The sequence below is a fragment of the Muntiacus reevesi genome, chromosome 5 (genome assembly GCF_963930625.1).
Source record: "Muntiacus reevesi chromosome 5, mMunRee1.1, whole genome shotgun sequence".
NCBI classification, from domain to species: Eukaryota; Metazoa; Chordata; class Mammalia; order Artiodactyla; family Cervidae; genus Muntiacus; species Muntiacus reevesi.
In genome coordinates, this window is record NC_089253.1 from 76,680,854 (window position 1) to 76,704,246 (window position 23,393).

Sequence of the window (23,393 nt, forward strand, 5' to 3'; positions counted from 1 at the left end):
ATTTGCTCTCACTTCCTAGGCCACAAGAGGAAAGGCCTGAGGGAGCCTGGGGTCAGGCAGGTGTAGATTGGCTGCCTCCTGACAGTGTTGGGGCTGGAGATCTCTTTACCCGGTAGAGCTGTGCCTTATCAGCAAGTGGGGACTGTGATCCTTACAGGGTTGTTGTCAGGTTAGAGTGAAGTGAAGGTCGCTCAGTCATGTCCAAGTCTTGATGACCCCATTGACTGTAGCCCACCAGGCCCCTCTGTCCATGGGATTCTCCAGGCAAGAATACTGGAGTGGGTTGCCGTGCCCTCCTCCAGGGGATCTTCCTGACCCAGGGATCCAACGCAGGTCTCCCACATTGCAGGCGGATTCTTTACCATCTGAGCCACCAGGGAAGCCCTGGTTGTGAGATTAGGAGTAACACAAAGTGACGCATGCAGAAGGGGAATAATGACTGTTAGTATAAGAATTAGCTGTTCTTGTTATTAATATTATTTTCATTGAAATGTTTAATCTGCAGTGAATGTGTTTTAAAAGGTTAAGAATGTAAGTTCTGGCAGCGTTTTGAGGGTGGGGGCGGTTGTGGTGCCCCACGCCGTGCACAGGGCCTGGCATGTAACACAAGTGCTCCGTGATGTTTTTGGTGTTGGGCCGAGGCTGGTAGACAAATGGGGTATGTTTATACTGAATGCAAGCAGGACTGTGTCATCAGGAACAGGAGTGTGTCTCCAGCTGCCTGTGGGATATCCCAGCACCTAGCACAGCGCCTGGCACTCAGCGCCGCTTGTAGAGTGAACGCACTAAGTTATTTTAGAGGAATGACCTCGAAATTATTCTAGATTACAGTCCTTCTTCCCAGCCCAACAATTTACCTTAAAAAAAATAGCCACTGCATTAGTTTCCTATTGTTGCTATAAAAAATGACCACAAACTCAGTGACTTAAAAACACTACAGATTTATCATCTTAATATTCTGGAGGTCAGAAGTCTGACGTGGGTCTCACCTGTCTAAAACCAAGGAGTCAGCAGACTCTCTCGGCCCAAGGACAGAGCCGCTCCCCTCCTCTTGCCAGCCTCTAGGAGCCGCCTGCCTCCCTTGGCCGTGGCTCTGTCTTCACAACTGCATCGCTCTAACCTCTGCCTCTCTCACATCTCCCTCTTCTGAGTTGGATCCTCCTGCCTCTCTCATAAGCACCCCTGATTACACTGGAGCCAGGTGGATAACCCTCCATCTCAAGTTCTTTAATTAATCACACCTGCAAAGTCCCTTTCGCCACTCAAGATAACTTAGTCAGATTGTGGGGATTAGAACATGTGTGTTCATCTGTGTGAACATCTCTGGGTGGCCATCATTCAGCCGGCCACAGCCACCCATAGTATTTTGGCCAAATTTTAACACAACCCCGTAAATATCTGATTTTAGTTTAAGAGAAGTTCCTCAACTGCAGCACCAGGGTCCTTATTCACCTCTGTGTGACAGTGCAGATTACACTGGTGTTTGTGTGGTCAAGGTCAGTCTGTGTGTATGTGGGGGGGGTGGGGGGTGGGAATGTGGGGGTGGAAAGAGTCAGAGGTGTGTGAGATGTGAGCCTTCTGCAAGAGGCTTATTATTGAGAAGACTTCTGTGTGCTAAAGGTAACTTAAAAATGGGGCAGAATCTGACCAGAGCTGGAAAATTTACATCAGTTGATGGAAAGTCTTAAGTTCATAAGAACTGAGAAACAATGAGGGCCTGATTTAAACATATGTCCTTGAATATATTCAAGGAATGTTGAATATATTCGTACATTTCAAAGTACTTCTGTCTCTCTTATTTAGATTGGATTTAGGCCATCATTAGTATCCAGCTGAGGTTATAGGAAGCAGGTTCAGGGACCTGAAACATCCTGGCTGGTCAAAGCAGAGCTGATGCCCAGGCCCAGAGGCTGGCATCATGCAGACAGTCTGCATGGCTGATGGGTACATAGATGAAGTGCCCAGGTGAAGGAGCAAGTGCGTGTGCGCGCGCATGCATGCGTGTGTGCGCATGCGTGTGTGTGTGCACACGCTCACAGAGCTGATGCCCAGGCCCAGAGGCTGGCATCGTGCAGACAGTCTTCATGGCTGATGGGTGCATAGGTGAAGTGCACAGGTGAAGGAGCAGGTGCGTGTGTGTGTGCATGCATATGTGTGTGTGCGTGCGTGTGTGTGTGCACACGTGCCCAGAGCTGATGCCCAGGCCCAGAGGCTGGCATCGTGCAGACAGTCTGCATGGCTGATGGGTGCATAGGTGAAGTGCACAGGTGAAGGAGTAGGTGCGTTCATGTGTGTCTGTGTATGTGTGTTGTGGGGGCACATAGGTGTAAGCAGAGATTGGACGGGAGGCCTGGGTCCTGACTTCAGCCTCCACCCTCAGGCTTAGGAGTTTGGGGCTTATTCTGTAGAAAACTAGGAGCCGTTTGAGCCAAGGGTGAAATGTGATGCAAATGGCTTTGAGGATTAATCTGGCGGCAGATGGGCTGTAGGATGGAGCCAGGGAACTTGTGGGCGTCAGAGGGGTTTCCCTGCACTGTCCCTCCTTGAAAATACCTGGCGAAAGCCTCCCATGCAGTTATCTTCTCTGAGAGTGGCATTAACCGTGTTGAGGATTACCAGCAGTATTTTTATCCTGCTTGTCCTGGGCACAGGATGCGGGCTGCCAGCACGCTGGGCTGCCTTTCCTGAGTAATGCCTCACAACACAGCCGTATAAGCCACACTGGTCCCCAGCAGAGGGTGAGTCTGCCCTCCCTGAGTCACATCTGGTACCGTACCTGGCCCCGCTGCTGGGAGTGTAAATCAGTAAGAGGGTTGTCCACACTGGTCTCATTCGTGCTCAGTCTGGTCTCACCAAGTCCAGACCTCATTCCAGAGTGTCTGTGTGGTGGTAATAATAATGATCATCAACTAGCAGGTTTTGAGCACCTTCTGTGTGTGCCAGGCATTCAGGGTCCTAAGTAGTATTATATGGATTATCTAACCCACTCCTCTTGAGAACAGATGAGGGAAACTGAGGTGCAAAGATGAGCTTAAATGACTACTTAGGTCAGCAGCAGAGTCAGAATTTTAACCAGGAGTGCCCAACTCCAGAGCATCTTGACTGTTTCATCAGTATCACTTCCTGAACCAAATCTTTCTTAATCTTTTAAGCAGAATACATTGGTTTGTAATCAGACAGTGAGACTGCACTCAGGACCCCATGCTTGGCATGTTGGTGTTTGTAATCAGTTACATTTGCTGCCCAGTGAGAGGAAAGGTCACTTGGGGCCCTCTGAGTTACCCGCCTGTGCTCTGGAGTCCTGGGCCTGTGCAGGTTCATTCATGGCATGGGTTTCTCTCTGGATTGTCATTAGAGGCTGGAACTTCTCCTGCTGCTTTTTTGATTCCCTCTCGCTGCCCCCAGTCCAGTGTCCACCTTGGGGCAACCCACAGGGAATCCTAAGGTTGTCTTAGTTCCCCAGCGGGTGAAGGATGGAGGCTTGCCATCTAGGATTTCACTCTTTTGCTTGTTTTCTCTTTTTACCTGTTAAATGGTTGCGTGGCTCCCGAGCTGTGATAGATTCGAGTTGTAGCTCTTATTTTGACTTTGGGCAAGTGGTGTGACTTGTGTGACTTTGGGCAAGTTACTTAACCTCTCTCTGCCTTAGTTCCTTCACTGTATGAGGGACATAATAGTAGTACTTCTTGAGCGAGGGAACTTCCCTGGCAGTCCAGTGGTTAAGACTCCAAGCTTCTAATACAGGGATTGTGGGTTCAATCCCTGGTCAGGGAAGAAAGAAAAGTAAGTGAGGTAACGCACATAGAACACACAGCACACAGCCTGACGTATAATAAACCCTCAGTGAATAATAGAAGCTACCGTTATCATCACGTCATGCTGGTCTTCTGCTTCAGATGTTTCGGGAAGCAGTGAAAGTCACTGGAGAATGTCAGAGTGCCCGCTATTAGCATAAGAGTCTAAATGGTTAGAGTTAAATGGTTTCTAAAAAAAATTCCAATAGTCTGGAAATGGCTTTTGAAGGAATATGAAGTCCTTAGTGTAGGAGACAGCTCGAGGCCCAGAAGTGAACTTCTTTCCTTACAGGGGACAGTTCCACTGTGCCAGCCAAGGGCTGCGTCTTCAGCCCTGTGTGGAGTCTGTGGTGGGCAGCTGGACCAGGTCGGGAGGCTGCCCTGTCCCGCAGTGGGGGCTCGGTGGGCGGCTGAGGGTGGGAGCAGCAGTGGTCATCCTGTCTGCCCGGCTCTCCCCTCCCAGCAATACCCGCCGTCCCAGGCACACGCTGGTGCTTGCCTGACAGGGAGCTCCTGTTAGGGATATGGAGAAAGTTCTGGGATGGAGGACTGGTTAGATGATGATGGATTTATAGCCACTCAGTCTCAAGCAGTGGACTTGTCATTTTAATGTGAGATGAGGGAACGCAGGAGGCAGCTGTGTGGCTGAAAACCTTGGGTAAGGCAGGAGGAAGGAGAAGAACAGGAAGTCGGCATCTGACCCCAACCCACCCCTGGCCTGACCCCTTCATTAGCAGCTCTCAGATCATCCTGTTCTGGGTGAGCCAGTAAAAGGTGGTCACCTCAGAGCCCCTCCCTCTGTCCAGCCCCTGCCTGGGGCCTCTGGGTAGTGGGCAGCTCTATGCCTGGGAAGGTGCCCATCTCTTGGGGTCAGGAGCAGAGAAGTAATGAGGTGTGCTCACCCCAATACCAGCTTTGTTGGACTGCTGTAACTCCAGTGACCTTTCCAGATTTCCTGGGACAGTTGAGGTTATGTTTTACTCTGTTGCCCTAGAATCAGGGTCAACACACTTCCCTGAAAGAACCAGATAAGGGGATATTTTAAGCTTTGTGAGCCGTAGTTCTCACTTGCAACTACTCAACTTGGTGTTATAGCTTAAAACCAAATCAAACCAAAAACCCCCAAACAGGCGTAGGTAATACATATCAATGAGCTGTTGACAACACCTAAAGGAATGAGCAGTAATTTGTGTTCCAGTAAATGCTTATTTGAAAAAACCGGCAGCAGGACTGGATTTGTCCCCATGGATTGCTGACCCCTGATCTAGAAGGGCACCAGTTACGTCTCTTAACTTCTGGTTCAAAAAATGTGATCACTGTACTTACTACATTATTCTAAACACCCTGGTGGCTCAGATGGTAAAGGGTCTGTCTGCAGTGCAGGAGACCCGGTTTGATCCCTGGGTCGGGAAGATCCTCTGGAGAAGGGAATGGGAACCCACTCCAGTATTCTTGCCTGGAAAATCCCATGGACAGTGGAACCTGACAGGCTACAGTCCATGTCACAAAGAGTCGGACACGATTAAGTGACTTCACCACAAGGATCCTGTTTTTTGGGGAAGTACCCATTAATCATTTCTGTTTTTTAACACAGGGGCCAGCATTAGTCCTGCCTGTGCCAAGTGATTTTCTCACCACTTTCTGAGAAGAGCAGTTGAGCTTCTTTCCCAAAAGAGGGATGGCCATGTTCCATCTTCCTGGTGGCCTGTTAGGGGCAGTTGTCTTCTGATGAAGGACAGTGGCTAAAGAAGGATGTGAAGAGGCCTTATTTATAGCTTTCTGATCTGCTGTCCAGCCCTCTGCCCATCCCACCCAGGACAGACACTTGAGGGATATGGGTTAGTTTCTTTAAATCACACCTCTGTGTGCTTGCTTTTATTTTTTATTTTAACAATAGATATTAAAGCTTATTTTTCTGTAACTTATTTTCTGTCATAGAAGTAGTGTATGTTCCTTGTTGAAACTTTAGTAAGTAAAGCAAATGAAGAAAGTAAAAATTTTATCACCCCACCACCCAGAGAAGACCTGTTTTGCATGTTTGCTATCTATCACCCATCACCCTCTCAAACTTCTTTCCTCCTCCCTCTATCCTTCCAAAATAAAGGATAATATTGTCGTGTAACCTGCTTCCTTCCTACATGGGAATATATAGTAAACTTTCTTGTTTGCCAATAAACACCTTTCATAGTGTCATTTTAAGTGGTTGCATAGCAGTCCATCTATGGGTGTATCACTATTTATGTAGCCAGTCTTAGTATTGTGAGTTTTGTTCTTGTGGCTGATTTATCACACATTTCAATGTTAAGGAAATGCAGTTTGACAGAGTTTGGAAGGATGCTTGATTAACTCCCAGAAAGGATGGCCCGGGAAGGAGACAGGGAAAGGGGACTTTGTAGTAGGCACACAGGTTTGGGGTGTTCCAGAGGTGGCTTGCAGCTGTGGGGCATGAATGACCCTAGTGGCCTGTTCCCTGTTGTAGAAGCTTGACTCACCAGGCCCGGCTGGGGCTGACCGATAGTGAAGGGGTGGGTACAAGGTGGGGCTGGAGGGGGGCGCAGGCTCTTTTTCTCTGTCTCTTGCCCTGGGTTCTTCTTCCTGTTTTCAGTTGGCTTTGAAAATTGATGTGTTTTAGGATATTTCTGAACCTGCTGATGAATGGGCCTTCAGGCCGGACCTCACTAGGTAGAGGCCTTCAGGGTCTGAAATACTGGCCCCTGGGGTGTGATTTTAAAGGCTGACGTGAAGGGCACATCTACAGAAGTTCGTGGATTTGAGCTTCAGAGGTTTAAGTCTTTTCTCTAACACACACACTCTTACCAGTCCTTGGAGGAAACAGTCCACTGGTGTTTTTGTTTTCTAAGAGGAAAAGAAAAAAGGAAAAATTTCAAGCATGTAAAGGAATTTTCCAGTGTCCATGCAGACTAGAAACTGGGACTGTTCATGCCCAAAGTAAAAAGATTCTCCTTGGCCACCTGTGAGCACCCATCCCGGGCCTCCTGGAGGTCATTAAACAGTCTTTTCCCAGGAACATTAAGTGGCAGTATTGAGATTCTTTGGTGGCTGTCTCATTTTTCAGTTTCTTGAGGAAGAGTAATGGGAAAGGAAGGGGAGCGGAAGGTTTCCACTTAGGGACAAAGCCAGACTTTTAGGGAGTAGCAGGGAGAAGCTTTGAGGAAAGGGTCTCTGTTTAGACTTCCTGCCTGGCCTTGAGTGTGGACCACCGTGTTCCTTTTTCCCTCTTCTTCCAGGACAGGATTCTTAAGGTAAGTTTCCAGGACCAGTAGCAGCAGCAGGTGGAAATCTGTTAGAAATGTACGTTTCCAGGTTCCATTTCAGACCTAGAGAATCAGAAACCTGGGGTTGGGGAGCAGCAAGCTGTGTTTTAGCGAATCTCCTGGGTGATTTCTGATGCCCCCTGAAGTGTGAGAACTCTGCCTCAGACAAGGCTTCTAGGAGACCTTTGTTTCCATATGTAGATTAAAAGCTGCAAGCAGGTGTGAACCTGTCCCAGAAATGGCAGGCTTTCTTAAATCTTGGGGGGACCAGCTGAGTTCATTTCTGTCTGCTTTGTGTCCAGTGTGGTGCTAGTTGCTGGAGACATGGAGAGGAGACCACAGACGTGGTCTGTGCCCTCCTCTGGCTGATAGCTCGGTGTGGGGGATGCACAGGAGATTTAGAGCATGGTCACTTCTACCTGGGGATGGAACACGGAGCCTTGGAGGGACGTGGATGGGCTTTGGGGATGGGACGTGTGGGGGAGAGCATCCCAGAAGAGGTGCTGTTTGCCCTGAGATCTGGTGAGAAGGAAAGGCATGCGTTCTTGCACAAGACAGCGGGGGTTGGAGGACAGAGAGGTCAGTGAGGGGCTGCTGTGGTTGCCCAGCTGGGAGCACCTGGGGGGATTAGGAGAGGGTTGCAGTCCTCAGGATGGGGAGCCTGGGTGGCCAGGTAAGGGGAGTGAAATCAGTTCCGGATGTGCTGAGCTTGATGTCCCTGGGCCATTGGGTGATGAGCATGCAGCAGCCACAGGAAGAAGCCTGCTCGGGAAGGCTTGTCAGTGAGCTTCACACATCCCGAGACAAAGGGCTTACTGGGCAGCTGGCTTTGGGGTCCTTACACCAGGCGTCCCATGGCTTCCAGGCCAGCTCAGGACGGGAAGAGATCAGAGGAGGGTGTGCTCACTTTTAGAGAGACAGACTCTGGGGCTTTGCTCGGATGGGAGCTGGTCTGTCTTGTCACACTTCATACTTACAGAGGGGAGTGAACAGTGGCTTAATAAATTCATGCACTGTTGCTGGCTAACTGTCACCTTGTGAGAAGAGACAAGTGATAGATCGTGAATTCTGGCAGTGAAGTGGGGGCTTGGGGATGCATGTGGGAACCCTCCCCCCAAATAAAATTCTCCCATTTGGATCCTGATGGAAAAATTTATGGTGACTTTGTTTGTTTAATGCTTGTCAGGATTGTCTGTTTTATGTAGGTATGTATTTTGTGGGGATACACCATGTGGCTTGTGAGATCTTAGTTCCCCGAGCAGGGCTTGAACCCATGCCACTGCAGTGAAAGCGCCGAGCCCTAACCACTGGACAGCCAGAGAATGCCCATTTATTTTTAAAAAGAACACAGCTCATTGTCTTGCTGATACATCTTACTGTAACTGGCCAGGTAGGTATCACTTGGTGGATTGTTTTTTTTTTTTTAGTTCTGGAGGCTAGATTTGAAGGCCCTCACACCCCACGTAATTTCCAGCTGAAGGATTTCTGAGTCTGTTTTTCAGCATGAATGAAGGCTCGTGGGGAAGGTCAGAGGGTGAAGGTTCAGCAGGAAGATTTCCTCTCGGAGCGTGAGGACTCCCATGTCAGGGGACACTGGCTGTACTTTCTCAGTGTCTGCCCCTGGGGAGTGGTGAGCTCCATTTGTTCCAGTTCTTTCTCTCTAGACAACAACTCTGTTTACTTCCTTTATAGCCCTTTAGCACATTAGTCCGGAAAAGGGGCCTGGAGACCCCCTCCCCGCCCCTCACCCGCCTGCAACGCCCTCCTGCTGGGGAGGCGAGCAGTGCACTGTGTCCGTGGCTGGGCTGACTGGGCTCCCGGGCTTTGCCGCTGCTCAGCTGCCTCCCCTGCACCTGATCCTTAAACGTCAGTCTCAGCTGGCCTCTGGTTGTCGCCGTGGTGGCTGTGCCCATTATAGATGTGCATGCTTGCCACTGCAATTGTGAGCACCGGGGCCAAGGGCAGGTTCATCCCAGGACCTGCACAGACTAGTCCAGACCACCAAGGGGGAAATGTGTTCAGAGAATAGACCAAATGACTTTATTTTGGTGCTGGTACCTTAGTGGGCGCCCCTGAATGTGAGTGCCCGTCCTCCACCCCCACTGCTACATTCACTGGTGCAGCGCCCAGGTTGTGTGGGGTGCATGGTGCCAAGTGGGTGAGGAGCCTGAAAATACCCTTCATCCCTGTATTGTTCCTCAGCAAGGTCCCCAAAACCCATGTAAGAACTAGCAGGGTGAAGCGGGCTGGGGTGAGGGCTCTAATACTTGTAGCTGAAATCGTGATGAGGATAAGATTTGAAACTTGTGGTTAATGTACTTTCGGGGCTTTTGATTTTGTTTACCTAAGATTCTGATGAAAATGCCTGCTGGTGTAGCTGAGTGCCTGGTGCCTGTGCATTCCTGCAGGGGTTTTGCACCGACATTCAGGATAGCTGATTTCTGAGTCACGTTGGGGTTCTGGTGTATTAGAAGTAGGATTTATGAGAGCCCGTTTTTGAAAGTCAGAAGGTGAACACAGTTCTGGAAAGGTATTTCCTCTGGCAGTTGTCCACCTTCCCATCCCTGCTCCTTGAGGGTAGACATTCCTTTGTCAAAAAATACCTGGTATTGACTAAGGTTCGAACGTTTCACATTGTACACAGTGGAGCAGCATGTGGGGAGGTTTGGGGGCAGTGGTCCCTGCACATTAGATGAATAATCCTCAAGGGGGCTGGCATGGGCTGCGATTTTGAAATATGCATCCACCTGTGAATCTGTTCACGAGGCCAGACTGTTTACGAACAAAATCTGTTAACGTGAGAAGAGGCAATGTTGCCCCACAGTAGTGGGAAGGTGTATTTCCATGATGTCTTTTCCATGTGGATGGAATCTGCCTTTCCAGGGAACTGGCTCTTGTCCTCCTTCTCCATGATGGCACTCGCTGTCCAGGGTGAGACAGGCACCCATGGAAAGTTCTCCTGTATGAGGATTCAACCGTGCAGGCAAGAAGAAAGGCGTAGCTAATTAATTTTTAATGTGTACCTTTTAAAGATGACATATTTATTTGCCACTTTGAAAGTGGAATATATGAACTAAAAGTTAATGAAAGACGGTTAGGAAAATAGTGAAGGAGACTGTTACTACTCATATTTCCCAAATGCAGGAATTTAATTAAAAAAACACTTGGTCAGTTTATTTAACATTTTTTTCCTCTTTTGAATTTTTTAAAAATCATCATTGTAAAGTAGGTGTCATCCTGGCCCATCGGGGAACTATGCTCAGAGCCGACATACTTAGAAACCAGAAGAGTTAGGACTGGACTCTGGTGGTTTCAGACCTGCCTCTGCAGAGTGCAGGGCCACACCTGGGTATTTAACAATGAGCTCCACCATCAGTGCAGGGGGCCATTCAAGCTAGGTGTGGGAAATTGGCCAGAAAACCCACTTATCAGCTTTGCTCTAGCAAAACTTTAATTATGTGGTTATGATAACTTGGATGAGAAATTTAGTAGAATTAGTTTTAAGCCTAAAAACAGAATTAAATAGGTCTGTCAGTTAGCAGACAAGGTGAGGTTTTGGAATTATTGGGGCTTGTGTCCTGTGAGGTGCTTCCCCGTGGCTCAGCGGTGAAGAATCTGCCTGCAGTGCAGGAGCTGCAGGAGATGTGGGTTTGATCCCTGGGTCAGGAAGATCCCCTGGAGGAGGGCTTGGCAACCCACTCTAATATTCTTGCCTGGAGAATCCCATGGATAGAGGATCCTGGCGGGCTACAGTTCATGGGCTCCCAAAGAGTTGGACACGACTGCAGCGACTCAGCACACGTGCACGTGGCCTGTGAGAGTCTCCTGCCTTGGTTATCTGGATTGGATTTGGAGGTGAGCAAGGGGAAGATCTGTTTCTGCGGACTTGTGCAGCAGTGGGGTATGGTGGATATTCCTGGGGCCACCTGCAAGGGTCCTTCTGAACGGATGGGGCTGGGGCCCTGGCCTCTGCCATTGTGTGTCCCTGATATCTCTTTCAAAACTTCTCCCTTCGTGAGTGAAATGTGTCAGGGGTGGGGCCGGGGGCAGGGGAGCTATTAAGAGCTGGCACCAGCTGCATTTGAGCTCTGATTACGTGATCTTTTCCCAGTCCTGCACATTTGGTCTTCGGGACTCACACTTGTTTATTGCCATAGGAGCAGGAGCCCAGAGTTGAGCCCAGGGTGTGAAATAGCCCTGGGTGATGGGCAGGGCTAGCTCCCTCCCCTCTTTCCCGTCTCCCTCAAGGGTATGGGCACCTTCCAGAAATCTCCTTGGCTTTGATTAGGGTACAGGAGGTTCATTTGTGTCTAATCAGTGGCTCCCTGAGGGCGTGCCTTGGGGTCGGTGAACTGAGCTTTTGGAGCTGAATGGCCTCAGCCAGTTCGTTAACGCCTCTGACTTTGGTTTTCTCCTTGGTGAAATGGGGGCAATAATATCCATGTCATTAGGTGGCTTATAAAGATTAAGGAAATGGAGTGTGGAAAGCACCCCAGCCTAGTGTCTGGGAGCTGTCTTCCTATGAAGGTGAAGGGGTCTTTGAGGGCAGGTTGGGTGGGTCATCGTAACTTTCCAAGCTTCTGTGCATTTGTGGGTTTCTCTTCTTTTAAGTAAAAGTAGCTGTGCCCATGCTTGGAAGCCGAGCGGATCTCTGCAGGTGTCTCTGGACTGACGGGCTGCTTCCCTGTGAAGGGTGGACAGGAGCAAGCCGGTCTTTCAAGTCCCAAGGGTTCTGATTGAGATCCTTGTCAGTGCTCTCGCCTGACCTTCCCGTCTGCACTTCTGTTATTTAATCTGATGAGAATCCTGAAGGTGTCTCTGAGACGGTCCCCTCCCTCTTGATGGCCCCAACACTGCGTCCAGGGTGTATCTGTGCTGCTTGGCCTCCTTGTGTTTGTTCCTAGGTTTGTTCCTGTGGGTCTCCTGCCCGCTGTACCTTCAGATCCTATCCTCTTATCTCTGGGACTCCTGGCAGATCCCAGCTCCTCCCTGCCCCCTGGCCAGAATGCTCCTGCCCACCTTGGAGTCTTCTGCTCATTTCCTTTTTGTGTTTTTTTCTTCAGCGCCCCCTCATTTTAGCTTATCTTACCCTTCCCAGCAGCACAGCCCCAGGTAGGTCTTGAGCAATGCCTGGGAGATTGCCAGCACAATCCCTACCCGGCGAGGCATGCTGTGTACTTTCCACGCTGACATAAAGAAATGTGTTTTACACTGTGACCCAGTAGAAAGGAGAGAGCAGCCTGTACGTGCATGGAGGGGACCCAGGTTTTAGGCCGGGTCCTGCCTGCATTGTTCCCCGCAGTGTCCCGCATCATGTTGGTGGTGTTTTTAATGCTGGCTAGGATTTTCCAAGTGCATTGCCGGAGTGTGGGGAGGGACTCTGGTTGTCCCTTGGTGGGCGTCTTCAGAGGCTTCAGGGCAGAGCAGGAGCGGCTGGGCGTGGACAGAGAGCCCCTGAGGAGTTGGGGGCCCCAGTCCTGCAGGGAGGTGTTCCTTCCCCAACCTGCAGTCTTGGTTCAGAGGGAAGAAGGCTGAACTAAATCAGGCACTCCCAGATTCAAGTCCTCATTCTGCTGCTTGGTGGCTGAGACTCTGGGCAAATCCCTTCAGTCTGTGCCACAGGGTGGCCATGCGGCCAGGGAACATGGGCCCCGTGCACAGCCCCGCCTCCACAGACTCTGCTCCGTGCCCTGCAGCGTGGGGAGCCACTCAGTCTCCCTGGACCCCTGGGCCCTCCCTGCCTCTCTTTTCTCTCGGTCAACCCGGATCAGAAGGGGAGTGGAAAAACCAGACAGCCAGAGTTTGGGGTTAGAGGTGGTCCGTGTGAGTGCGACCCCGAGTGAGGCATGGAGCCCCCACCCTGACCTGGCCCACCCCACTCTCTTCCAGCCCTGAAGGATGGCTGCCATGTTGGGGGACGCCATCATGTTGGTCAAAGGCTTTGTCAAGCTGACCCAGGCGGCCGTGGAGACCCACCTGCAGCACCTGGGCCTCGGCGGGGAGCTCATCATGGCGGTCAGGGCCCTGCAGTCCTCCGCCGCAGAGCAGGTCGGCGTGGTCTTTGGGCAGGTGCAGGTAAGGAGGCCGCTTGGCGGTGGGAGCGGGGCTGGATTTGGAGGTCTTGGTGAGACCAGGGGGTGAGCCCGGACACCTCCAGGATGGCCAGTCTCCTTGTGGCCAGGGTCAGACAGCCCACTGTTCAGTGGAGCCCACCATCCTTCCGGGTGTGAGGGGGAGGCTGCTGCCGTGTGACTGGAGATTCAGTTATAGGAAGCTTCACAGAGCTGGGAAGAACCCCAGAACATGAAGCCCAGCACGCTCTCCAGTCTGACTAGTAACTCACCAGCACTTACCCTGCCCACTGGTGCCAGGCGCGGGGCGCAGAGGGGAGGGACAGGCCCCGACCTGCTGGGGGCTGCCTGTGGCTTGCTCTGTTCACTCTGCCTGGCCTGGGTTCAGTTCCTGGGCCTGTCCTCAAGGTACTGAAGAGAGGCCTTTTTAATTTGGGGGATTAAAAAAAGCCACAAAGTTGAAACTCACGGTTCCCTGTGTTCTTAGGAGAGGCAGCTAGAAGGATCCCAGTGTATCTGGAAGGCCAGATACACTTCCTTCTCTGAAGCAAACAAGTACTCTATACGACAGAGCACCTTCTCCATGTTCCGCTGGTTTCCGTTAGTGTTTCTTTGTTGGGTCAGTTTTGTAAAGTGACGCAAGGTCTCCCACGTGTGGGTGGGTGGGGCAGGCACATTTTGTTGGACGTCATGCCTCAGCATCGAGTGTCACAGGGTCGAATGTCAGTGGGCCTTCCTGGGGCTTCGAAACCCTTGCCCACTCTCCCCCGCCCATCCCCACCCCTCCTGGCCGGGCTGGGCTTCGTTTTCCTCCTCCACAGGCTGGGGTCTCCGGGAGCTGACTCGGGAGCCCTGCCTCTTTCCAGGGCAGCAGCCTCACCTCCCGCCTCCCTCTCGTCACTCATGTTGTCTCGTGCTGAGTCCAGAGACCTCGACGCTTTACTGTCCAAGGGGAGGACTATAAGCAGAATCGAGCGCTGGAGCCGTGGTTGTCAACAGGGCTGCTAGCAGAGCGCCGCCCCCCACGGCGTCTTCCGCATGGTCCACACCCCGTTCCTGACAGTCTGAGGGCATGGGGACGGTCTGCGTGTGCATGCATGTACATGTGTGCGCTCGTGTGCCTGGGCACGTGTGCGTTGGGAGCTGTGCTGTGAGGCAGCCCCGCTGCCGCTCCCCTTCCATCGCTGCCCTGTCCTTCTAGACAAGGACACGCGCGCTCCTCCAGGCTCTGGGCCGCCAGCCTCTGGCCAGTCTCAGGTTAGGATTGCCAGCCTGCCCTCCTGCTCTCTGAGGTCCAGGGGCGATACCGTGTCTCTCTCTACACAGATGCCTTCACCTCGCAGAGGTCTTCACTCCTGTGGTCTCTTAGGAGCCTCGCCGTTGTCCTGGGAAGGGTGCAGGCCCAGATGCTTACCTCCCTTCTCAGATGGGGAAACTGAGTCTCAGCAGTTTGATGCAATTATTGACTGACAGGACCAGAATCCCGTGTCCCCTTCACACACTGTGTCTCTGCCCGCGCTCCCCTGCTGAGGCGGGGCTGTGCCCTGGCTGCCTCACTCCGTGCCCCTCGCTAGGGAGGAGCCATCGCCTTCCTGTTGGGCGTTTGCCTGTGGAACACCCGAAGTGAGGTTGCCCAACTCACTTGGGCCTCCTGGGACTGAGCAGCGTGTTAGATGTGGGCAGACCTCCTTGAGAGGTGAGGGAGCCCTGGCTCCCCCCCGCCCCTGCTCCCCTCTGATAGGCTGGTTCCTGGTCCTGGGAAGAGACCAGGCCGTCCGCCGGCACAGCCGCTGGGCGGTAGGAGGAGTGATGGTCCCTCGCCTGGAAGGAGGCATGGCGCGGTGGTCTCCAGTGAGCTTTCCGTCTACACACGAGGGGATGGAGGGCCAGGTACCCTGGGAGCCTCTCTCCCTCTGCTTTCTCAGGGGTTTGTTCACTTGCTCATTCAGCAGACACGTACTGAGTCTGGTCCCCTTGAGACGCTGAGGCCCCTTGACTGCCACATAATCAGGTCATGGTAATGCAGGGCTGGTGGCCCGCAGGGGAGTTACAGGAGTTACGTGGCTCACGGGACCCTGCCCCAGACTCCCTCCTTCCAGGGCCTCCCTGACCATCTGGAGAGGTGCCTCTTGATTCCAAATACAGCTCATCTCTTCTCTGAGGAAGGTGCTGTCAGGTGGCCTCGGGGCGGCCGGTGGGGCCAGCCTTGGCGCCAGGTCCTTGCTCTGCCTGGGGGCCCCTACCAGGTTATTTCAGCTCCCTCAGCCTCAGTTTCTCACTTAGGAAGAGTAACAGCCTGTCTCTTTTCTTCCACTGGAGGGCATGTCTTGTCTGCCTAGATTCCACAGTATCTTATCAAGCTGAGAGTGAGAAGGCTTTGGGATCTGCTGCTGTTTGTGCAGAATCTGCAGGCAGTGCTCTGTGTGTTGACTCCATTTCAGAGAATCCTGGATTCAGGGAATCCAAGCCACTGACCTCCCTTCAGGAGTCGGCTGCATCCTAATTATAGTCTTCTTAACACTGTTCCCTTGGCCCTGTCTGTGCCTCACATAGCTCTGTGACTGGGGGGAGCCCTATTTTCAGAGAAGGAAGCGGTAGAGAGGGGTCAGGAACTCAACAGGCCTCTGGGGGTTCAGAAGTAGAAAGACCCTGGGCCTGAAGCTCAAGTCTCAGCAACTGTTAACAGGGAAAACCTGGTGTATCACCCGCCTTGCCTGCGCTGTGTACCCCCTGTTCCAGTAACGGCCGGGCCTGGTCCTGGCTGTGACAAGCCCTCTGGTGAGAGCCCCTAAGGGGGCGCCCAAGGCTGACCGGCGGAGATGCATGAAAGCACTGGCCTTGAGAGGCAGGGCGGGCCTCCTGGTGTGCCGCCTTCCTCTCTGCTGGTCAGTGGTCATGCTTTTACTTTGCAAAGCTTTCCCCATCTTTTGCCCTGGCTCACCCTCCCCAAAGCCCTGGTAGCCTCTCCTTAGTCCGGATTTACAGGTGAAGAGCTTACTCCAGGCGAGTGGTCACTCCTGTGGTCCGGTCTGGGCACCCAGCAGGGGCCACGTGCGACTGGCTTGCCTGGCCCACAAGGTGGGAACCCTGGTGGGAGCAGGTGTGGAATCTGGTCCTCCTGGATCCCAGGCTGCTGCTCACCTCAGAACGGGCCATGGGGTGACATGGTTGAATCCCCTGGAGGGTATGCTGTTCTGGGTGGAAGAGGGTACACATGGATTTGCTCCTGGCGCCCTCTTGCTCCTCTCACGCTGGCTTTTGTTTCCTGCAGGGTCAGGAGAAGCCTGAAGAGTATTACTCTGAGAGCCTCGATGACCCGGAAGGAGCATTCCACTTCTCAGGGATGAGGGCCGAGGGCACCTCTGAGGATGTCTCTGCAGCCTCCTCCCCGGAGCAGTCACCTCCACCCTGGGCTCACGCCGGCAGCGAGGGCCCAGCTCCTGCCTATGTTGCCAGCGGACCCTTTCGGGAAGGCGGGCTCCCAGGCCAGGCCGCCTCCCCTCTGGGCAGGGTGAACGGGAGGCTCTTCGAAATTCCCAGAGACCCATTCTCTGCCCCGGGCCTTCAACGGAGGGTCTACCACCAGGACCAGTCGTCCATGGGCGGCCTCACGGCTGAGGACATTGAGAAGGCCCGGCAGGCCAAGGCTCGCCCGGAGAGCAAGCCCCACAAACAGGCAGTGCGTGCAGGAGGTCCCTGGGGTGGGACTGGAGTGGTTCCCGCAGTCCTGCCGTGCAGGTCTGTGGCCTGGAGCTTCGGGCACACAGAGGCCTCTTGTGGGTGGAGTGTGCTGCCCTTGGGGTAGAGAGGGGCTTTGGGGGGCAGCACGGACCCTGAAGGTTGGTCCTGTCCCTGGTCACTGATGCCATGAGGGCTCTTTCTCTTCTCCCTCTAGCTCAGTGAGCATGCTCGCGAGCGGAAGGTACCAGTTACACGGATTGGGCGGCTGGCTAACTTTGGAGGTAAGGTGCCAGCCCTGGCGAGAGGAGCTGAGGCTGCCATGGGGCCTGCATGAGGAGGGAAGGATGGTGGTCCAGGGGTGTCCTGGGGAGGGTGGTAGCTCCTGTGTTCGCCACTCTTGGATGTTTTCCATGAATGTGAAAACATTCATGTGATCCAGTGTGATTGTGAGTGATCCAGTCGCTACCTCAGCTCACCCCTGGGGATCAGTGGGGTGTGGCTGATGCTGTGCTGTGACTGCAGCTTTGCTTCTTGGGGGGCAGCAACTGCAGCATCAGCTTCTCACTCAGGCCTCTGGAGGCCCCGCAGAGAGGAGGCGGGACAGTGGGGCTGCTTGGCTCCTGGACACAGTAGTTTTGCCCAGTCCTTTGGGGAGCCATTTGCTGAATTCCCACAGGCCTGCAGGCTCCAGTAGAATGATATCGAGGTGTGTTGGCCGTGAGCTGCTGCTGTCCATTTTAGTGCACTGTGGAGTTGTGAGTTTGTCCTTTCCTTTGGGAGTGTGTGTGCAATACACCTGTGCTGTCTTTGTCCATATTGGAAGATCATCTTATAATGAAGATTCACAGCAGTTGTATCTGCTTTTGTGATGTTGTGTTGTCTATCTGGTGCTTATTCGCCGACCACAATACTCCTTTTGAAAGTGCCGTCCTTCGCAATGGGTTCTACTTGGAGATGGAGTGACTTCTCTAAAGCTTGCTTGTCCTTAGTAGGTACTCCAGACAATACAGTTAATGAAAGTATGGCATTAGTATGGCAATCAGCTCTGGCAGCTTGATTCATGCACCCTCGCTGGGCAAGTGCGAGGCTGTGTGTGACAGAGGTCTCCTTGGCTCCTGTCGATGCCAATGCTGACTAGACCTGAAGGCCCACTCTCACCTGTCTGAGCTGTTACTGCCTGCCTTTTGCTTTCTTGGTCTGTACGTCTCCCCTCCCGGAGGCTGTACATCAGGCTCACTCTTCTCCCTGGCTGCTCTTCTCTTTTGAAAACCCATCTTCCTCCTTGTTCAAAATTGCTTCTGTGCTCCTTGGCCCTCTGGGAGCTGGCCTGTTGTGTGGGCTTTAACACTGAACAATGGCTGGCTGTCCACCTTATGTTCAGAGCAGACGAGGTTAATTAGATAGAATTATCTCAGCGCTGAGATTTTCTTCCATAACTGTTATCTTAAAATTTGACATCTGCTGCTACTTATCTTTTCCAGATTCTGGCATCCAATGTCATCTGAGTTTTAGCATAAAATTATTGCTTCATTTCACATTCATGGGCTAGCAGTTCCTCATAGAACATTGTAACCCCCGGGGTGCCACTGCCAGAATGGGTTTGAGAGTCGCTGCTCTGATGGGGTCCAGTGGCCCTCATGCCCAGAAGACACGGCACTTCCCTGCTTTGCTCAGTGCTATTAGTTGGGACGTTTATTATTCATATTGGGTGGAGGTTCCCTTCTCTCCTCCATGAGTCTGAGGGCAGGAACCGTTCTCTTCTTACTCTGTAGTTTTTCTCTGTAATTGTAATCCTCTTCCCCTCACTCCAGACCAGAGCTCATCACAGAGCCCTGTCACCGGAAGGCTTAGTTTGACTAACATCGCGTAGACTGGGCATAAGCCTCTCTCTGGAGTCTGCGGGGATGGAGTAGTAGAGGACCTGTTTGGGAAAGCAGTCAGGGTGAAGGTCGTGGTGGCCGATTAGAATTTGATGGAGATCATGGTGAAGCCAGCAAAAGTCAAACCCTTTTGGGTGGTGGGTTAAGGACAGCAGACTGAAGTGAAAGCGGTGGTAGAGAAAGGTGTGTAGGACAAAAAGGCAGCTTCCTTAAAACCAGGGTGCAGGGCTTCCCTCAGGGTGTGGGAGACATGGCCACCACAGGGAGCTGGGGTTGGTGAGCAGAGGCCCTGGTCTCTGTAGGGGCTTTGCAGCCTCCAGAGCCTCTTGAGCCCTTGCTGACAGCTGCCTGGTACCCAGAGCCTTCCTTCAAAGTCTCTGCCGGAGATTTGCTCACAGCTGTGATTCAGTTGCTCATGTTGCCCATGCAGTTGGTGGCTTATATTTCAGGATTGGAGGTGGCAGGATGAGAGCAAAGAGGAACCAGGTCTGGAAAGAATGTGCTGTTCTGGCCCCAGAGGTAAATTCTGAACCTTCTGTCCTATCCAGAGGTTTTCAAACTGTGGGTTATGACCCTTAAGTGAGTGTGAAATCAGTTTAGTGGGTCAGGACCAGTGTTTTTAAAAACAAGTAAATAGAACGGAATTGAAGAGAAAAGGATCAGAATTAGTATCATAGATCCTGAGAACTCAGAACATTGCAAAAATATTTTGTTTCAGATATATTTATGCTATTGATACATGCTCTTCATTGCATTGTATATGGCTTACTGGTGGGTCATTGTCTAAACAATTTGAAGTGACACTGCTTTACTTTCTTCTCCTAGAATACACTTCGAATCTTTTTTCTGCTCACAAGGGTGAGATGTTTTGAGGTGCAGAGTAACAGACTTTAGGAAGTTTTATGAGGGGTATGAAGGAAGGCGGTTGTTCTCGACCTCAGGGAGATAGGGTTGTGTTTGGGAATGTCAGCAGCAGGTATTCAGCTATGTGGAGGCAGAGGCAGGGGCTCTTCAGTTGGGATGGCACATTTTGATGCTGAGATGGGGCAGGAGCTCTAGGTCCAGTTTGGCCATGGGGTGTCATGGCTGTGAAGCTGTGGGCATGGTGATCTGTACTTTTGTCCCCTGCTTTTAGAATTTTCCTTTTGCTTTTGGTTTTCAGCAGTGTGACTGTGACATACTTGGGTGTGATTTACTTTGTTTTTATCCTACTTGGAATCGCAGAGCTTCTTGAGTCTGTGGCTTAATGTCTTTCGTCAATTTTGGAAAATAATGGTCATTTCTTAAAATATTGTTTCTGGCCTGTTCTCTTTCTCCTCTCTTTCTGAGACTCCCGTTACACATTTGTTAGGTCTTTCCCTTTGTCCAATGTGTCTCCTCTGTTCTTTTCTGTATTTTTCATTTGTGCCTCAGTTTTACAGGTTCAGAGAGATGTCTTATCATCTCTCCTGCACCTACAAATGGAAAACTGGATGATTATAGAAATGAGACTAACAGATAAAGTGAGCTAAGGAAAACTTGTTACTCTGGTGGCTCAGTGGTAAAGACTCTGCCTGCCAGTGTAAGAGAGATAAGAGATGTGGGTTCTTTCCCTGGGTTGGAAAGATCCCCTTGAGAAGGAAATGACAACCCACTCCAGTATTCTTGCCTGGGAAATCCCACGAACAGAGGAGCCTGGTGGGGGGTTGCAAGAGTCAGACATGACTGAAGCAAATAAGAACAAGAGAAAACTTATCAGAAGCAGCTGAGTGCTATGTGCATAGCATTTTGCTGATCACTAGGACCCTCACTTAGGAATTTACAGTCCACATCATTAAGGCAGAAGGGAGAAGAATACTAATAAGAGAACTAGAAAGAGAGGAACAACAAGTGAAGAAGTAGGAAGTGATAAGGATATTTAGATTCTACGTAGAAAGGATTTGAAATATGATACATGAAAATAGACGCTAGCCTGAGAAAACAGTGGGCCAGGAATGAGGAGTAGAGGGAATGGACTCTCAGGAATCCTCTTATTTTTAAAAGGTAAAAGATTAAGGACTCTTACTTCCAGAAAAATACATTGCTTTAAAAAGTAGTTCCCAAGACACCGTTGAATTTCTTAAGTGATTTTGTAAGAACAGTGTTCTCACTTATGTTAGAAAATAGGTGAATGCAAACTGATTGCTATTGTTGCTTAATTTCTTAAAGATTCTGATAACCCTAGGTGTCCTGTTAATATGTCAGCAACAAAGCTCTCTCCGAGCTCATTTGTCCCTTTTCCTGCAAAGCTTTTGGGCCGTTGCCCGCACCTCCCTTGTCTCAGTAGTAAAACTGAAAACAAAAGATTTTGGGATAAATGGGCATATTTTGGTGATTTTTAAATTTTGCTAAGTAAGAACATTTAAAACAAAACCAAAACCTATCATCAACTATGAACATCATTTAATTTATACTTTTAAAGGCCTTTTAACAATGTAAAAGTACAAAGGACGTGCTCCCAAGATAAAGGATGGTAAATTGAGTAACTGAGTTTTGTTGACGGCCTCGTTCTGTCTTCTTCGTTTTCAGATGTCAGCCCTGCTGTGTCTTGCCAGGGGCCATCAGCAGTGGCGATGCCAATGGACCCCTTGGCTGGGGTGGGGAGGGGGTGGGCAGCTCAGTAGGGGTGGGAGTGTTCACACCTCCTGCAGCAGGACTGTGTGTTCCGAGCTCCTGGTGTGAAGCCCTGTGTTGACTTGTCTGAAGTCAGGCTTTCCCCTACCAGCATTTATTGATAGGGCACCTAATTCTCATTGAGGATGCGGAGATCTGAGGTCCTGGTGTCGACAGGGGCTGCCATGGTGTCCCTCATTGGGTGGCACTCAGTGATGCCAGCTTCTCGAGGACGCACACTGCACATGTGCTATCCTTCTTAAGCGGCCGGCGCTCCTCTGTGCTCTCTGAGGTTGCAAGACGGATGCCCCGTAAGTCTAAGAAAAGTTAGCAACCTTGGCAGGGGTGAGGGAATGTGGTTTCCTACGATTCCCAGGAGCATACTTCAAAGGGACTTTGAGTCTGGGTCTGCCACCCTTGCACTCATCCCTTCTCCCCGATCCCGCAGAGGGGCCGTCAGTTCTTCCCCTCTCACCCTGGCCCAGTTCTGAGAACCGAGAATGCTTACTCTGCAGGGAACGTCCTCCACCGCTCCCTCCTGTCCGCCTTCCTGCAGCACTGTGGGCTGCAGCCCCTCCCAGGCCGGCTGGCGCTGCCGTGGTGTGGGGGACGCAGGTGACGGGAGAGGAGGTGGGGTTACCAAGGGTTCGGGAACACTTTGAAGCAAAGGAAATTTCCTTGTCCACTGCCTTTTCTATGTGGACTTTCTTGTCTTATGAGATCAGGAGGATCTTGTTGATAAAAGTTGAGGCCCGAGAACAGTGGCTGGCATGTGGGTGGTGCAGTGTGAGTGAAGCTGTTTTTCCCTTAGGTTTGCCCCTCACCGCTGCAGGGAATCTCCGGCCAGCCTTGCTCGGTAAACACACCTGGGCGTTCTGGCAGGTAAATGGGGAACATTTCCTCACTTCTTTCTGCTCTCAGGCACCTCTCACCAAGCCTCCTCACAGTTGCCGCTGTTTACTGGAAGGTGTTTTATTTTTACCTTTTTTTGACCTCTGTGCCTGTGTGGGCGGAAGCCCAGTGGTTATTCAGAGGGGACATGTTTATCTCTTGAGGACCTGCAGAGGGCCTCTGGGGCCTGGGCTTCCTGGTTACAAGGAACAGGCCCAATTCCCTGGGAAGCAGCTCACTGTTCCCAACTCCTCTAGGAAGAACCCTGCTCCCTGCAGCTTCTCACTCCTTCTGCGTTTCTAGCCTGAAAAGCCTCCTTTGATGAGAGAAAGGTAGGAACTTTCTTGAAAGGGGCTGGCGCCTTCTCATAGCCCAGGGTGGTGGCCAGGCTGCTGACGGTGGCCATGGGGCTGACCTGGATCTGTGGCTGGTCTTCTCCGGGACCTCCGGGCAGCCTGTGTGGTCTGGGCCAGGACTGCCTGTGGGTCAGGGCATGGATGGCGCTGTCCTGAGGGCTGGGGGGCTGGGTGTGGGTGGGGATAAAGGTGACACATGGAGAGTGAGCGAGCCTGGGCTCAGGGTGTCCTCACCAGCTCGGGGAATCTGAGACAGAGGTGCCACCCGGCTCTGTGGGAAGGAGGAGCCTGGGGTTGCGCCCTGCCCTCTCTCCACGAAGCTCTGAGAGTCCTTTAAGTCAGCGTGTTGGGGACTGGCAGGAGGGCCAGTCTATTCCTGGTTCAGTAGAGCAGGAGCTCTGAGGTCAAGGTCAGGACTGGCTGGCTGGCGGGACTGCTCACCTCCCGGGCCGCAGTGGGGAGCCTGTCTGTTGGCAGTTCCGCAGGCCTGGCACCAGGCTGGTCCTGACGGAGCTCCCGGGGCCACAGGAGGAGCCTGCGGCCTCCTTTGCAGAATGTTCCCTCCCTGATTCAGTGTTCAGTGACATGTCCTTGGCTTGGAGAGCTTTGGCTCTGTCCCACAGCCTAGAATTAGCCAGAGAAGAGTCTGAGGGGGCCCAGCAGGAGGCGCGGGGGGCTCTGCAGAGGGAGGGGTGTGGCGTCTGCTCGCAGTGGCCAGGCTGGGTAACCTTTGGTGAGTCTGCCTCTCTCGTAGGCTTCTCTTTGGATTTGATCTAGCCAGAGAAAAATCTTGGGGTAGAGAAACACTGGTGAA

General features: G+C 51.9%; 1 protein-coding gene across 2 annotated transcripts in view; it reads left to right on the top strand.

Annotated features, from left to right (window-relative positions):
• Positions 1–23,393, top strand: part of COQ8A (coenzyme Q8A) — a 45,158-nt gene that overhangs the window by 9,764 nt on the left and 12,001 nt on the right. For both annotated transcript variants that reach the window (XM_065935572.1, XM_065935574.1), the window contains exons 2-4: positions 12,959–13,144; positions 16,412–16,819; positions 17,036–17,102. In XM_065935572.1, the coding sequence (XP_065791644.1) occupies positions 12,968–13,144; positions 16,412–16,819; positions 17,036–17,102 (652 nt within the window). In that variant the 5' untranslated portion in view covers positions 12,959–12,967. The remainder of the gene's footprint in view (positions 1–12,958; positions 13,145–16,411; positions 16,820–17,035; positions 17,103–23,393) is intronic.